Source organism: Thunnus thynnus, chromosome 14, assembly GCF_963924715.1.
Source record: "Thunnus thynnus chromosome 14, fThuThy2.1, whole genome shotgun sequence".
Taxonomy (NCBI): domain Eukaryota; kingdom Metazoa; phylum Chordata; class Actinopteri; order Scombriformes; family Scombridae; genus Thunnus; species Thunnus thynnus.
In genome coordinates this window covers 13,639,636-13,655,771 of record NC_089530.1, presented here as the reverse complement: position 1 = coordinate 13,655,771, position 16,136 = coordinate 13,639,636, and the positions used below count along the sequence as shown (strand labels likewise).

Genomic DNA, 16,136 nt, shown 5'->3' with positions numbered 1-16,136 from the left:
TTTTGTGCAAAAATGCATTTAAAAGTTTATTTGCAGCTTATATGAGGCTTCAGCAGCATGAGTTAGTCATAGCAAGTAGATATCTGCCACATTTATAGTCTTTTTAGCATCAAATTCCCTCTTTGTGTTCCCTCAGACAATGTGTCCCTGTTCAGCTGCAGTGGAAGTATATTAACAAAAAGAGGGACTATGACACTAAAAATACTGTAACGTTGAAAGATATCTACTTGATTTGACTGATTTGGACAGCTGAAGCTTCATATTAGCTTCAAATAAACTTTTAAATACATCTTTGCACAGAAGGAGGCTAATTGATTTTGTCCCCCATCACTTACATTGTAAGTACATTATGAAGAGATCTTCCAATGGCCAAAATGAACAGGAAGAATGATTATGGCAAGAAAAACCTATTCCAATGTGCATTTGGGCATCTGACTATTGTTTTAAGACAGACTTGAAAATTTGTGAATCCGTCCTTTAAAAATTCTGAAGTCTTAAAAATTCTTAGATATCTTGGACCTGCATGGCCTACAGATAACACACCATTATCTGTCTGAGAGACAGCAAAGGTTCCATCAGTCACTATAGACTCCTTAGGGCTCTTCTTAGGGACCCTACATCGCTCCCTTTCCCATCGCTTCCGGATTAGAAATGACGTTTGTTCTCTATCAGCCAATGATTGCCTTTCGTCCCAGAATGCATTGCATCACAAATCGCACGCGCGAAAGATGTACATAGTAGTCAGTTATTGTTGGAGAATGCGCGATTTAAAAACTTATTAACTTAAACCTCAACGCCGCATAAAGTAAGTATATGGCAGTCTCTCAAAAGTACTGTCAGACAACTGTATTCGTGTCTTTGTACAACAAGTTAAAAAAAAAAAAGTAAAATACATATGTCAGCATATCGGAAGTGGTAACCTAAAACTTAGCCACACCACAAGTTAGTTAGCTCGCTAGTTAGCAGCAAAATGTAGCTTTAACTAACAGTAAAATAGCATCAACAACATTAGCCGTTCTAGCAAGGTAATACACGATATAAATGTCTGTTGGATCACTTGAATATTGTACGTAACACTGTAACTAATCTCGTCTGTCTAATGTTACATAACTAAATTGTTCTATAAAACTTAATCGGTTCATAATTAACGCTAAACGTAACGTTAGCTAGCGTTAATACTACAGTTCACGTTTCTGTAATTGGACGTATAACAAAATACTACACCAAGGTAATGTATTTTAAAGAAGTAGATAGAGGTAGGAAGGCACTGATTTTTTTGTATCTATTAACCACCATTAAGTGGAAGAAATTCAACTATTCATATCAGCTGTTGTCGTCCTCTTAAAGTACAGTGTTGTTAAGTCTCAGTCAGGTTTTCATTGTGACTGTCAGTTTACAGTACTGTGGTATCACATGATAAAACATGTAGCTGTACAGTTTAGATCACATTGATTAGTTGATTGATAGAAATTATATTAATCATCCTCAAGCAAAATGCAAATCTACAGTCCTCCTTTTGTGCAAAAATGTATTTAAAAGTTTATCTGAAGCTATTATGAAGCCTCAGTTGTCCAAATTAGTCAAATCAAGTAGTTATCTTTCAACGTTACAGTCTTTTTAGTACCAGAATCCTTCTTTTTGTTACTATACTTCCACTACTGCTCAACAGTGAAACACTGTGGAAACAAAAAAAAGGGAATTTTATGCTAAAAAGACTGTTAATGAGTCAGATATACACTTGATATGACTAACTCAGGCTGCTGAAGCCTCATATAAGCTTTAGATAAACTTTTAAAGGCAAAGCAAGGTGGAGACACTGTGGATTTTGGTCTCCATCACTTACAGTGAAAGTGCATTTGAAGGGGATCTTTTAATAGCCAGTATGAACAGGAGGATGATTACAGTGAGGGAAACCTCTTTCAGTGTTCATATAAGCTACCTAACTGTTGTTTTAAGACAGAATTGAAAAATTATGAACTCGTCCTTTAACTGCTTAACTGACTAAACTTCTATAAAGTAAAAAATATCCCACTGATATGTTTGCATGAAGGACTAGGGAGTGATTTCATATTTTCTTTATTAAGGGGCCATAGTGTGTGAAATTCCTGTGAACTGTGAATCTTCCATCTCAAAAAATATCGCCATTGGTTTTGTGGAGGTGAATCCTGGAGCCAACAAGGCCAGTAATGACCACAAGCAATGATGGTTCAGTTCTTAAAGGTAATGTACATCAGCAATACAGTTATGGCAGAATTTTAAGCGTTATGGTTTATGTTTACACCTCGATTCAATGTCTCTGCAGATGTCGTTGCCTATGTTGATGTGTGGTCATCTGACAAAACAGCAAACTATTCAAAAGCATTCATTCAGCAGCTACAAGAAATGGGAGCTCAGGTAAAGCCACAAGACACCTAAACATACTCGTGCATCATACTTGTACGGCATTTACAGACAGTGAATATCTATACTTAATATATCTAAATGCTTTTTCTTTACAGGTATCAAAAACATTCAATAAACAAGTCACACATGTCATCTTTAACAATGGTCATCTGGCTACATGGAGGAAAGCAAAGAAAAGTCACGTGAAGCTCGTCTCTGTTCTTTGGGTAGGCAGGTAAGAATAAAACTATGAGCCAGCTATCTGCTTTTTTCACTTAAACAATTCTACGATTTTCTTATGCTTGCTTGTATTGTTCGGAGACATGTTACTTGACTCAACGTGGCTGTTTTTTGGTGAAATGTTGCCCAGATGTTATGATGACGGAGCGCATGTGGATGAGGAGTTGTATCCAGCGTTGAATGATGAAAGCAATCCTGTGTTGAAGAACAAGAAAGTGAGTACAGTCAGATTTACATGTGATTTTGATGTTGATCTCAAAGTTAAAGCTTGTTAAGCAAGTCAGTGTTGGACCACTGTTTGTCAAGTCATTCAGTGTGCTGGTTTTGGGTTGCTGACTGGGGTCTGAAAGACATAATATCTAACTTTTCCGCTTTAAAATGTCTAAAAACAACTAGACCTATGTTATATATTTTGTTAGAGTTCCAGTTGTGTACTAACATTATCCCAGATGTTTCCAGCAATGTTCAAAACCAGAGAAATCAGTAATTTTGATCAAGGTAACGGTCCGTTTCATTTAGTCACCTGTCAGAAGTGTTATGTCGCCTTTACCCCTTCTAGTTGCTATAACTTCCAGGAAAACACAGGAAAGACCAGATGCAGTGTTTCCACTGGTAAGATTTTGCCGTGATGGCCCCTCACGGTGAAAAAAGAAAAAGAAAAAAAAATCACAAAAGAAAACAAAACGTTCCACAATCAGTCATCCGTAAGGTGGTCATAAAACTCAGTCTGAGCATGTTTAATATTATCAGAAGTTTCTGGCTCTCTCCAGCACCAAACAGGAAGCAGAAAACTGTGTAGTTACTAAGGTAACAGCTGAAAAAACTCCTCAAATACTGATGGTGGCTGATCAGGCTAATTATCAGCTAATTGTACTCAGTTTCAAACGGTAGTATGCAGTAAATGGTTGCCCTTTGTGTGCGTGTTTTTGAACTACTTTCCTAATTAAATATGATGTGCTTGATGGTTCCAGTGAAACTTGAAAGCTCAGCTTTCTCGTTGCCCTTTAGCATCCCTTTTTATAAGTCACGTGAACATTTATTCACCTAGAAAAAGCTAATATCTCTCTGTATAATATGACCTCCTCTTTCTGTCAGCCGCTGTGTCTGCAGTGTATTTACTGCTTTTCACACATGATTTCAGGCCAGTTGGAGGAGTTAACCTGTGACTTTCTGCCTTTGTATAATTATCCAGACTGCTGCTGTTTCATGCAGTTTGCAGGGTTTAAAAACAGAAACCCTCCAACATCCAGCAGCTGAAAGTGGTGTGTCCAGATAGTTAGTGGTTGAAGGTGGTTCCTGTGGGTGGCTGTATAATCTATGTAGCTGTTTTAATGTTTTAAAAATACCTTGTTTTCCCACGCATCCGGGAAAACCTGGAAATTTAAGGCTTTTTTCAAGTACAGGATGACACCTTTTGAAATCTATTTATTTATCTATTTATTTAAATGAAAATGAGTTAATAACAGGAACAAGCAGTGTGCAGTGTCTGTTGTTTCTGTTCACAGTTGTTTTTGTTCAATTATAACTTAATTAATTAATTAATTTAAATTTTTGGCTGTTTTTTTTTTTTTTTTTAACAAACCACTGCTCACACAAGGACAGCTGTGGCCAAAAGCGGCTTCTGTTTCTGCTCCATTGTTCAACAGTTTTTCTTCTTGTAAATTTCCACCAGGAGCAGGATGGGAAATAATCTCAAAATGAATCTAGTTGTAGTCTTGTCCCCCATTGCCCCGTTCACAATGTCCCCACGGCAAACCTCTTGTTCCACAGGAAACACTGCCAGATGATACGTCAGAGAGTGAGGAAGGAACTTGACGAACTAGCTAGCTAGTCACTCTATTGTTTGTATCGCTCACTCGTGACGGAGTACGATTATTCATTGCCGTTTGCTGTGCGTTCTTTTGCCGAAGCTGTTCCCGTAAAGCGCAAACATACAGGTGAACTAAACAACCCAAGAAGATTATTCATTATTATTCATTAGAACGAAATGACATAACGTGAATATAACTTAAATACAATACTTCGGCTGTGAACATGGTTTCGCCTCTCTTCCTTTCTTCTGTCTGAGTCACGTCAGATAGATTTTAATTGGTAATGGTGGTTGTGTAACAATGAAGACAACAACTTCCATGATCCCATGCTACTTCACATCATCATCCAGTGTTTCCCCTAGGATTTTTTCCAGCAGCGATGCTGTTGTGCTTGCGCAGAGCCCACACTGCCAGGACCTGTATTTGCGCAAATTGACAGTGGAATAACATAAAACTACCATAGAATTGTTCCAGACATCCACAGAGTCATGTGCATTATGATTAACCAGGAGCTTTTTTACACCAGAAAGGCTCTGGAGGCCCAGATAGCTGTAATTGTAATAAATGTCAAAGAATCAAATGCCCCAACACAGAAAATGTACACTATTTTTTAGAGATGCACCGTTATGGAATTACGGGACAGATAACAATAATGATAATAATAGACTACTGGTAAGTTACTAAGGTTCAAAACAAGATAATTATGTGTTTGTTGTGGCCAATACAATACAATAACTGATAATTTTATTATTACAAATGCAAAAATGTGAAGATGACAATTAATTTATGTATTTAGATCGACATGTTTTTTTCTAGTACAGCACACAGGCTTACACCATCCCTACAATAAAGAATATATTTATTCTTTATTGTTTATTGTAAACTGGTTTGTAACAACCAGTTTATCTTTTTCATATGTAGACTAACTGACATCAGACCTTATCTCCTTTTTGACAAGACCTCTAGAATAACCTTTCATGCTGTTGAACTGATTAATGGTTGATGCCCTCAGACTCTACTGTTTAGAAAGACTGCAGATCTTTAAAAATAAACTGGTTGACAGCTCTGTGGCATCATTCATCCTCTCCTCTGTTCTCCCTCTGCTGCTGCTGCTTCTGCTGGTAGAGAGGAGCGGCAAGCTAGTGTCATCCTAAAGTCTATAAGAATTCAACTTATCTTAAGATATTTAGTTAATTAGACTCAGTCATTACATACAATGAACATCCGTTTTGAGCTTGTTCATAACAGTTCACTATTAGCATAATGAGCTCTGTATAGTGGAGGATAAGAAGGGAGTGGGAGTCGACTACTGGAAGTCAAAGACGTCGTATTTAAATTTATGTTCTGCTTGTTTGATACATTGCTCGTGCCATCTCCCTTACTGCCAGATTTTGTTGCACTTAATGGCAACGAGCAGCCGCAGTCAAATCGAGTAAAGTATAACTTAAAGTCTCTTTCATCCTGTCCACTGTGTGTGTGTGAAGCTCAGCCCCGCTCTCATGCAAACAGACACAGAGCAGAGGAGAGAGACGGAGAGGCAAAACTATCCCATTCTCTCTCCACTAGCTCTAGTCACGATGTGTGGTTCGCGTTCGTCGTGATTATTATGTACAATGTGAATTTTCAGCAGTGGTGTTCATTTAGCAGCACAGCTGTTGAAAGCATATAGGAGAAACACTGTCATCATACTCCGTCTTTTGTTATTGTTTTGATTGAGAGACCCCTAGCGGCAGAAATTACATACTGTGCGTCTAACCTCATCTTGTTATAATCTCTAAATGAGGTGTCTGGAGGTTGTCAATGTCTTTCAATATAAACATTTCTGTAGTACTCAGACACTTAAATAAGACTAAATGCTCTCCTCTGTTCTATTATTATTTACTTCCTTTCATGTAGCATCGTTGCATGCTGCCAAAAGATTCTCCAGAGAAGACTCCTGAAAATGACAGGCGCATGAGGAAAAAGCTAGATAAGATGATGAAAGACCTAGCTCCAAAGCAACCTCTGGGTAAGAGATCGAAAGGCGTTTTGTAAATCTTTTACTTAGAACCAAGGAATATAATTTGGCATGTCACAGTATTTTTTTTCCACAGTCACAGATGTGTCACCCATCATTATTGATGAAGAGAACGGAATAGTCTATAGCCCCGCTTTGAAAAGGTCGGATTATATGGCACAGAGGTTGAAAGACATGAAAGAAAAACGGGAAAACCTCTCACCCACAGGTATGTGCTGCAGGTGTAGAGACTGATGAACTGACAAGGTCCTGAAAACATTTCAGCACTTCTGAAACATCAGCAATTCACATGTATGTCACTTTCTTTCAGCCTCACAAATGGTTGAATCCTCCTCACCCCCTGGGCTGAAGCCTTCTCTTGGTAGCACACCAACTGTCTTCAAACGATTCTGTAAGAAAACTGCTTGTGATCTTGTTGCTATTGATCAATGTGAAATTGTAATAAAGGTTGAAAAAAATCTTTTAAAGCCCCAAAGTTCAATTTGTAGTCATGGGATGATAATATCATACAGTTGTCTAAAAAGAGAGCCAATGTTTGTCAAAGTGTCTCGCTATATGTTTCTGAATAATTAGAAAATGCGTAATGAAAGTACAAATTGCTGAATAAAGATGTCAATTAGGGACTGTCAGTGATCTAGCTGGTGACCAGAAAGCTACAGTGAGCATTAATTTGTCAATTTTTTTGCTCAACTTATATATGATTTTATATTTTGTGTATTTTTTGGGGTGTCTGGGACTCATTTTTCCCTTATTTATTTATTTTTTTACAAGCATCCTATTTTAAAGCTGCATTGAAAGAATCTGACTACTCTAAAGATACTTGGCTCTTAGACTGTCTACTGAATTTGCATTATTTACTTGTGTTGTAGCCCTCATTTGCTCTGACAACTCCTAAGAAAAATATCCTGCTTGGTTTGCTATGTGAGCAGCTCTCTTCATCAACCTCGTTTATTTAGGCTCCCTACAAATTCAAAGTGTGTGGGTGGTGAACAATCTGCCTGTGTGAGCTTGTGAAGTGTGAACAGCTGCCTGCCGTTGAAAATCCAGCTAAAACACACTAAGAATCCTGAACAATGAACAGGAAGTGGCTGAGTGATTTTAATTTAAAAAATGTCAGCATCTGTCTGTAGAGATTCTGATTATTATTATTTTTCCTCAATGCAGATGACCAGTCAGATGATGATTCCAGTGCTTCTGTTGCTGAACTTGGTTACTCACCTGACAAGGAAGAAGGGAGAACACAACTGCATGTTAATGACCATGACCGTCTTGAACAACCCCTCGGAAAAGACTTTGAAAAGCCCTGGCTGTCACCCTGCCACGATGTGTCAAAACAGAGATCTATAAGTCCTTTGAAATGTCCGGACTTTGAGGACAAAGAAGGGACTAAACAGAAAAAGTCAATGAGGACATCAATCAGAAACAAGCTAATAGGGAAACACAAATCTGTAGGTTTATTAGAAAGTCCTCACCAGGAGGGGAGATCTGACGAGGGCAAGAACTTATGCAAAGAAAAGAGGCGATCACAGATCAAATCTTCTAGCCCTGCTGTTAAAAAAACTGAACAGTCGCCTAGCAAATCTGAAAAGGGAAAGCGAAAAATTAAAGCAGTAAAATCTGTTACAGAGACTAAGACCCCTAATTGTCCCGATACTGTGAACTCTTCTGGTTGCCTCTCGTCATCAACTGTGTTAGCTGATGCTGCTGCTAAACTGTCAAAAGAAACTGCTTCACTGTTACAGAAAGTGGAACAGAAAACTACCAAACGAGCCAGACCATCACTTTCTGCCCTGGTACGATCTTTCACTTTGCCCAGTGAGTCTCAAAGTGTTGCCTCAGGTTCCGCTGATGGAGCTGATGATGTGTTTGAGGACTATTTCTCCCCAGCTAACCACCACAAGAAATCACAAAGACCTCTTTTGCCTAGTCTGCCTGTGGAGAGAGACATTCAGGTTCCTTTTGAGTTGGGCTCTGTCCCAAAGAAAAGAAAACAAAGAAGAAGTGAAAGCACTGGATCAGAAACCATGAGTATGAAGAAGAGGAAACTGGAGGAAAGTCAAAGTGTCAAAACCGGCAATCAGCAGTCCGATGCAAACACTGAGCCTAAAAGTCATCCCCAACAGGATGATAAAGAATCTCTGGTCAAAGGCAGAAGACAAAGCTCGTTACCCTTTACAAGCACCAGTTCAACAACCACTGAGCCACAAAAACGGAGAAAAGCATCTTCCGTGCAATCAACAAAGATAACAGAGGATAACACAGCACTGAAGCTGCAGAAAACCTCTGATGTCGATGACCTTTCTCACACTTTGGAAAGTGAGTAGTGAGGGAACCAGAGTTTAATAACAATGAACCAGATAACTCCGGTTTTGTATGATATCTCCATAATTATGAAGTGAACACAACAAAGTATTACTCAATGTGTTTGACCTTCCAAGCTATATCTGTAATCCCTGGGTCATGTATGTGATTTCAAAAGTTTTTTTTCTTAAGGTGAATTTCTGGATGTCATTTTAAAGAAAAGAATAAAGAAAGAGCATCAACGTAAATGAATAAGGACTTTTTAATATGAATATTCTGAATGTATGTTTTTCTTTTAAAGGCGTATTTAAACTTCACATACCTCCGATATATTCACTGTGCATCATGTCAGAGTTAGAGATCTGTTTTCTTCATGTCTTTATGGGTTTCTTCTGGTTTCTGGTTTTCTCTTGTAATCCAAAGACATGAAGTGAAGTGAACTGGAAGCTTTATGCATTTGTTTGTCTGTCAATATGTGATAGACTCCACCAAATGCCCAACACATGCTGAGCCTGAAGACCCTGAACAGGGGAAGTACTGAAGTTTGGAATATTGATTAAGGGAATTAAAGACGAAAAATCAGCATTTAATGTTTTTCTAAACAGATCATAATAGAAAATCAAAGCCTGTTTCACCATCTTAGAAAAACCAACTGGTGGAAACATGTCTTCATCTGTCAGAAAACATTAATAATTTAAGCTTAGTGTCAGTCCCCATATTATTCTGACACCATTTATTATATTTCATGACAACTAAACATAGTATCTTTAACATTTAATTGAAAGGGTGCTTGAGCAATGTATGAGATCTGAATATTTGAATATACGTCTTCATCCTAGTTAAATTAATGACTCGTTACTCATCTCGTAGTCTGATGGTATTTCAAGCATTTATAAACATGAATGCACACAACAAAAACACTGCCTGCTGTGTGATTGCTTGATTGACAACCCCCCTCTACCCCAACACACTGTTTTCAGTTGTTTTCCCTTTTTTTTTTTGCAAATGTAGGTAGAGGAAATGAACATACAGATGCAGCTGGTTTAGCAGAGATCCCCTCTGAAGCCGAGGAGAATCACAATAAACAAGTCAGCTTGCGTCTTCAGAAAATGGTCAACAAGACAAAGGTAACAAGGCAGCATGTTTTGTTTCTAAATGTCCAACTGTGCAATTACTTTACTCTGCTATAATTTGGTGTTTTAAGCGTATATAATGATTGGATTTTCTGAATGCCTCATATTTTCTGTACACCAAATTAGAAAAGCAAGTCTTCTTAAAAATGCTTGATGATAGATGTAATACAGTGTTACAAAGGAAAACCCTGCAAACAACTTGCAGTGGGAGGCCTACTCATTAATGAAAGATATAGCTATGTCATGAAATTGCACAATTTTAACTATGAATTTATTCAAATAAAAATACACTCTTTGTTTATTGCTGTATTTTAGTTAAAATATATGTAGTTTACTTTGAGACAGGTCACATTTTGGTATACTTTGCTAATTTTAATGAAATTCTCAGTTTCAACCAGTCTGAACTTTGCAAAGTGTTTTGCTTTTGTCTTCCTTCTACCACAAAACTCTAGAAAACTTAATAGATTGTAAAAAAAAAACCAACATTTTAAGTGTTAAGATGCCTTTCTGTGTGTCCTTTAAACTGTCTTCATGTACTTGAGTTTGTATATTACTTGCTCCAAAACTGCTGCAGCTGCATTGAAGATATGACAAAATCCTATCATTCATGGTTCTCTTTGATGCGAGAGGTGTAGGAAGTAAACTAAGCATCAGTAGCATGCTGCTGGTGTGTGTAATTCCTTTTTCAGCATTTCCTCAGTAAGGTCATACACTTCCATATCTGTAGGCGTTTGACGCATCCAGCCAAGAGGTTCTGTCTGGTCCTGAGGGTTTCCTGTGTTTTGCCTCTGTGATGGTAGCGTACAACTTCCTTGCTTGTGAAATGCACCTGGACTCTGTTTTCGTTACGCTGGTAACCTCAATAAGCCGTAGCCGAAAAAAGCCAAACATTACATCATATCCCCTGGGGAACTGTTTAAAGTTGACTTTATTGTAACCTGATTACAGGAAGGTTGCAGTTATTCTCTGGGTTCTGTGAAGATCATAATAATAGATGAATGTTCAAATCAAATTTTGGCAGCATTGATAAACAGTCATCCGTGATAATTACTGGGAAGTCACACCTGCAGGGTTCACCAGTCGTTGAAAGTGCAGATTGCAATAATGATAAGTCTCATGTTGCTTGAGTTATGATATAAACAGTGCCAAACAAATTTGCAATTGTATGAGAAAACTGTTAAACTTAAATAAAAAGTCATTCTGAAATGATCAGAATACATAATAGTTATACAATTATTAATTGAATTATTCAGGACAATTTTGTTCATGTTTAGTTTGTTATAAAAGCTCAATGATAAATGTAGAGGAGCCCCCTGGTTGCCCAGTTGTCTGAGAATTGATATGTAACCGGAAGGAAATCCAGCAGGAGACATTTCAGCATTGTTACACGTCATCCACTTTTCTCTCTCTCGAACCCTCTCTTTCTTTACTCTTGACTATTCATAAAAGTAAATGTCTTTTAAAAAATCTTTTAAAGGAGGTGTTAAAAATGTTCATCGACATTCCACCTCTTCTGTCCACCTCATGATTTCTTTAACTTTATCAACACAGGAACAATAATTGAGTTCCTAAATTTGTGATGAGCTTTGGTTTAGAGGTTAAACTTTTTGAAATTTTTCATGAATTCACTTTAAGTGTAGGATTCTTTGAAAAGTAAGTCAGAAGTTGTTGCGACCTTGTTCATGAAGAATTTTATCTGATATGTAAGATACTGTTTATGTAAGCTGTTCCTCAGTCGTGACATGCTTCAATCTGTTATTTTTACGGTCCTTGGTCCCATTTACAGTTGGCTCTCACAACGTCAGTTGACCTCAACTTCCGCAGAAACCCACCCCATCTCTCCTTGATTTTCTGAATAGCGTCGTTTTCAGTGCGTGCGGAGCAGCTGCCATCAAGGAGACCAAGTCATAGAGTAAAAAAATTCCTTCATTTGCTGGGAGCGTTTGTACTCAGAGGCCGTGCTGCTGCAGTTCACGCCGGCTCTTTGTCGAAGACTTGTTATGTGCAACTCAGTCTTCAATGCCTGCTTTCTTGTGCTGCTGCCAGAACATGTTCTCTGCATAAGATAAACCAAAGTCTCCTTTGAGGCATCTTCAGAGTAACTGCTCATACTTTGAGTTGTTTGACTTGTTTTGAAATACCTCAAAATGAGCAGTTAATCTAGTCACTGTTGGCTGACCTGTAGTGTTAACAGTGGATAACCCTGCTGTGGATCTTAGCAAATTGGAATATCAATAGTAATCAATTTTCTGAAGGAAACTTATCAGGACATGTGGAGCAGCAGTTCTGGGGTGACAGTAAACAACTCATTGGCATCCCTACTTCCTTATCAGGAATAATGTGACGTTTGAGTGGTGTTAGCAGGGTTGGTGCACTGTTTTGGCACTGCTGTGTTCAGCAGGCCTTAACCCCTGACTTCCAGCTGCGGGGCCAGATATCAGTGTCTGGCAGGAAAGGGCCCGGTGGTCCTGTTTGTAACCGCTACTCAGGTGTTTGTGTCGATGACGGCAAGTTTTATTGGGGACAAAGTACGTGGCAGGATGGCAAACAGTCATCAGGCTCCAAATTTACAGTTCAGTTGCAGTGGTTCTGAATATGTTTTTCCCTACTCATGGCCTTGATGTTTGATTTCCTTTTTGTTCTCTGTGCAACTATTTATCCGACAGGGTTACTGAAAGTGCACGGTCTGCCAGCGTGTTGAATAATGATCCCTTTACCTGTTCAGTGCTTTATCATTCAACAAACCAGCTAACAATACCCAACGAAACATATTATGCATTGTATTTCCAGGTTTTTTAGACATTTTTACTGAGATGCTATATTATAGGAGGAAGGAACCCAAATCTAGTCTGTAGCTGCCTCACTGATAATTTATTATCTGATAAATATGCAGACTTTCTGACACAATCCAATGCGGGTTTCCTTGGATGTTGACACACTGCGAGGCCCAGAAGTACACCCTAAATATAAATAAGATATGAAAGCATTGAACACTGAACTACACTAATGCATCTTCAAGAACATGTTGCTTAATGGTGTGATAGATTTCTTTACAATAAAGTCATCTATGGCAGTTTGTTTGTACAACATTAGTTCAAATGTCCAGGACCATTAAAGTAAACAGACATTTGGTTAAGAGAAGTTTTGATTCCTGTCTCAAGTTCCTCTTAATCTTTGTTTCAGATGAGAACATTAGTTATGACAAGCATGCCCACTGAGTAAGTACCTGAAACATTTAAAATTACATTTAAAGGCAGTTTGACTTGACAACATGTTTGATGCATTTGTGACAAGTTCTATTTAATCAGTTGATGCTTTCTACTCTGTTATTCACCTCTTATAGGAAGCAGAACACGGTGATGCAGGTGGTGAAAACACTGGGTGGGTTCTCGATCGTTGACCGAGTTTGTGAGAGCACAACTCACGTGGTGTCTGGGGGTCCCAGGCGGACTCTCAATATTCTTTTGGGCATAGCTCGTGGCTGTTGGATCCTCTCTTTTGAATGGGTAGGTATTTTGTAGATGTTTCAAAGCCTTCACATGACATTATTTTTAACTGATGATATGAGTATTGTATTGTACAATCTTTTGATTTTTCCTGAGTAGATTCTCTGGTGTTTGGAGCAAAGGCAGTGGATTCCAGAGGAGCCATATGAACTCTCAGACCAGTTTCCTGCAGCACAGGTGAGTACCAGAACGTGCGTAGTAGTGCTAGTAAAGGCACCTTTACACTGTGGGATTTTGGGCTGTTTGAGCCGAAAGTTGACAGTCGAGAGAGAAACGTGGTAAAATCTTTGGTCGTCAATTGAAAACGGTGGTCCTAGATCACACTGTGAGATACATTCAGTGAAAAAGAAGTTTGTGACTTTGCTATATTTTCAAAACATGTGATCCTCTGATTTTTTATTCTTTTTCCTATCTACATCGTAGTGCTACAATTCACCGTGCATTCAGCGCACAATCTGAAATGCCTAAAATTGATATTGTGTCTTAGGCGTATGTCTCGCACAATGTGACAATCGTTGTCGTCACAAAGTCTAATGGCTTCTAAAGAGTGACCATGACACAAATACTGCCGGTATTATACTTCACTGAAAACCTCATTACGTTTTTCATTAGGGTAAATCTATGGACCTGTAATTTGTGAGAGTTGTCAATCAATACATGGAACTCTTTAATAATGATCAGCTTTGAATTATGAATAGCAAGTTGGTTAATGGTTTCTGAATGTGCCAAAAGAAAGCCTGTAAATATATGGACATTTTTCTTTGTCACTACTTAGTCCTGGACAAGTGCCAAGCTTAAGTTAGAGGTAATCTACTTTTTTATGTTTCAGTACGCAAGAACATTTTATAATGAAAAAAAACTTTAGATTTTGTATACAGACAAAAACATTTTGTGAACCATTACACTGATGGTTGAGATTTCTTCAATTTTATGATAAATCTGTCCCCTCATTTTCTCTATACAAATCATCTTTGCTACATCCCATTTTGACACCCTAACTAATAAAGGCTCGTAAAACCAAAGCAGGGGAAGTCGGTCGGAAACCTGCTAATTTTTATTGTCAGTCATCCATTTTCAGTCAGCGTGTTTTTCCTGAAGCATCCTGTGTGAAATGTGGATGTTGCCTCTTCCTGAACTCGTCATTCATGAATCACTGTCCTCTCCTGCCACTGCGAGGGAATACATGGGGTCTTGATGCAGACAAACGTCAACTCATTTCCTCTTGATATTGAATGATGGATTTTGTTGTGACAGACGAAATATTTTTATGTCCCCACAGCCCTTTATCAGTTTTTTTTTTACCCTTATGGATCCAGCATTTGGCAAACCATGTACTTCCCTCGTCTGTTCAGTTTCTCTGCCCTGTGCTGCTTGATGTTGCCTTTAGCAGTTGTCAATATTAATGGAAGAAACTGATTTCAGAGGATAGCTTTGGTTAAACAGACAATTTTCACAATTGAATTGACAGAATCTTTGTAGTAATCTGATGTGCAGTACCTTCATTTGTCAGGTATTGAATTCATTTGAATTACCAGAAACAGACATTCCCATCTGGTTATTTAGTGCAGTGTCGAGCCGATTGCTTGGTGTTGCTGCTTCAACGCATAGAAAAATTAATACTGTTAATGTGAGGTGTGAATGAGTATATACACCAACAACATGAAAGAAACTAACATTCTGTAATACACAGGTGTTAAGTACTATCATAGTGAATCTTTTCTCATTTCAAGTATAATGAGGGCTTCATCTAAAAATAAAATACATAACAGAGAGCTTTTGAAAAAAAATATGCATCCTAAAATAAAGTGGATTCATCATATCGGGGTCTTGTTTATTTTCTGTGGCTTCAGCACGGATTATTTGAGTGCGTATATGTGCTCAAAAGATTTGTGCTTATATGAGACATACTGGTTTTTAAGTGCCCGTGAGAAGTAGCCTAAAAGTCTGTCCATTCTTGATTAAAAGCTGTGTTTTCACTGTGTACTTTGTCTTTTTAGAGCACGCCATGTGAAAAAATGTTCTCGTGTTGAGCTAATACTAAAACATGCTGTGAAAAAACTGCAGACCACTGATTGGTCAGTTATTTATCTCATTTACAGGCTTTCTGTTTCAGAGAAAGCTTTCCACCGCTCTCTCTCTCCTCGCTCTCCTCTCTCGCTTGCTCATGCTCCTCAGCTGCTGTGTGCTTTTGAAGCACAGCATTCACACATGAGGAAAAACAACACGTATTTGTCCTGTTGTTCTTTATGTTTACTGCTGCATTAGTTGGATGTAATGAATGAATGAAAAGGAGAAATACAGGGGAGGAAAAGAAAACAGAAACTAAGAGCGTCTGTCTCCAAAGTAAATCATTTCTTGAGTGTTTGATTGTTTATTTGTGCTTTAGTACGTGACAGCCTTGAAACAATCAGAGAATAATGTTATTTTTCTGTCATTCACGGGCTTTCTCTCACTCAAAGAAAGCTTTCCACTGCTGTCCCTCTATTGCTCGCTCGTGCTCTCAGCTCGCTTGCCCTCTCTCTCGCTTCTCTTGTCTTTTTTAAAAGTAGTGCAGTGCCCGTTCAAAACGTGCCTGTTCAGAGCAGACCGTTTGCTTATTATTTCTCGAGAACCACATATATATGTATCAATTGACAGATGTATCAATTAAAACAATAAGGATTTAGAGCAGAAGCTTAATTGATTTCCAAAAAATATCAATATCGCAATATCAATATCGCAATATAGAAATACATAAACTGTAATG

General features: G+C 38.2%; 1 protein-coding gene across 4 annotated transcripts in view; it reads left to right on the top strand.

The window, feature by feature from the left end:
• The first annotated feature begins 714 nt into the window (after positions 1 to 714).
• The window catches only part of mcph1 (microcephalin 1), a 37,043-nt gene continuing 21,621 nt past the window's right edge, over positions 715 to 16,136 (top strand). For 3 of the 4 annotated variants that reach the window (XM_067609949.1, XM_067609951.1, XM_067609952.1), the window contains exons 1-13: positions 715 to 805; positions 2,085 to 2,220; positions 2,303 to 2,394; positions 2,499 to 2,617; positions 2,753 to 2,837; positions 6,330 to 6,441; positions 6,527 to 6,658; positions 6,761 to 6,841; positions 7,615 to 8,766; positions 9,763 to 9,878; positions 13,068 to 13,102; positions 13,228 to 13,390; positions 13,490 to 13,567. In XM_067609949.1, coding sequence (XP_067466050.1) covers positions 2,187 to 2,220; positions 2,303 to 2,394; positions 2,499 to 2,617; positions 2,753 to 2,837; positions 6,330 to 6,441; positions 6,527 to 6,658; positions 6,761 to 6,841; positions 7,615 to 8,766; positions 9,763 to 9,878; positions 13,068 to 13,102; positions 13,228 to 13,390; positions 13,490 to 13,567 — 2,199 coding nt within the window. In that variant the 5' untranslated portion in view covers positions 715 to 805; positions 2,085 to 2,186. Of the gene's footprint in view, positions 806 to 905; positions 1,026 to 2,084; positions 2,221 to 2,302; positions 2,395 to 2,498; positions 2,618 to 2,752; positions 2,838 to 6,329; positions 6,442 to 6,526; positions 6,659 to 6,760; positions 6,842 to 7,614; positions 8,767 to 9,762; positions 9,879 to 13,067; positions 13,103 to 13,227; positions 13,391 to 13,489; positions 13,568 to 16,136 lie in introns of those variants that run through there. The other variant, XM_067609950.1, reaches the window with a different exon arrangement.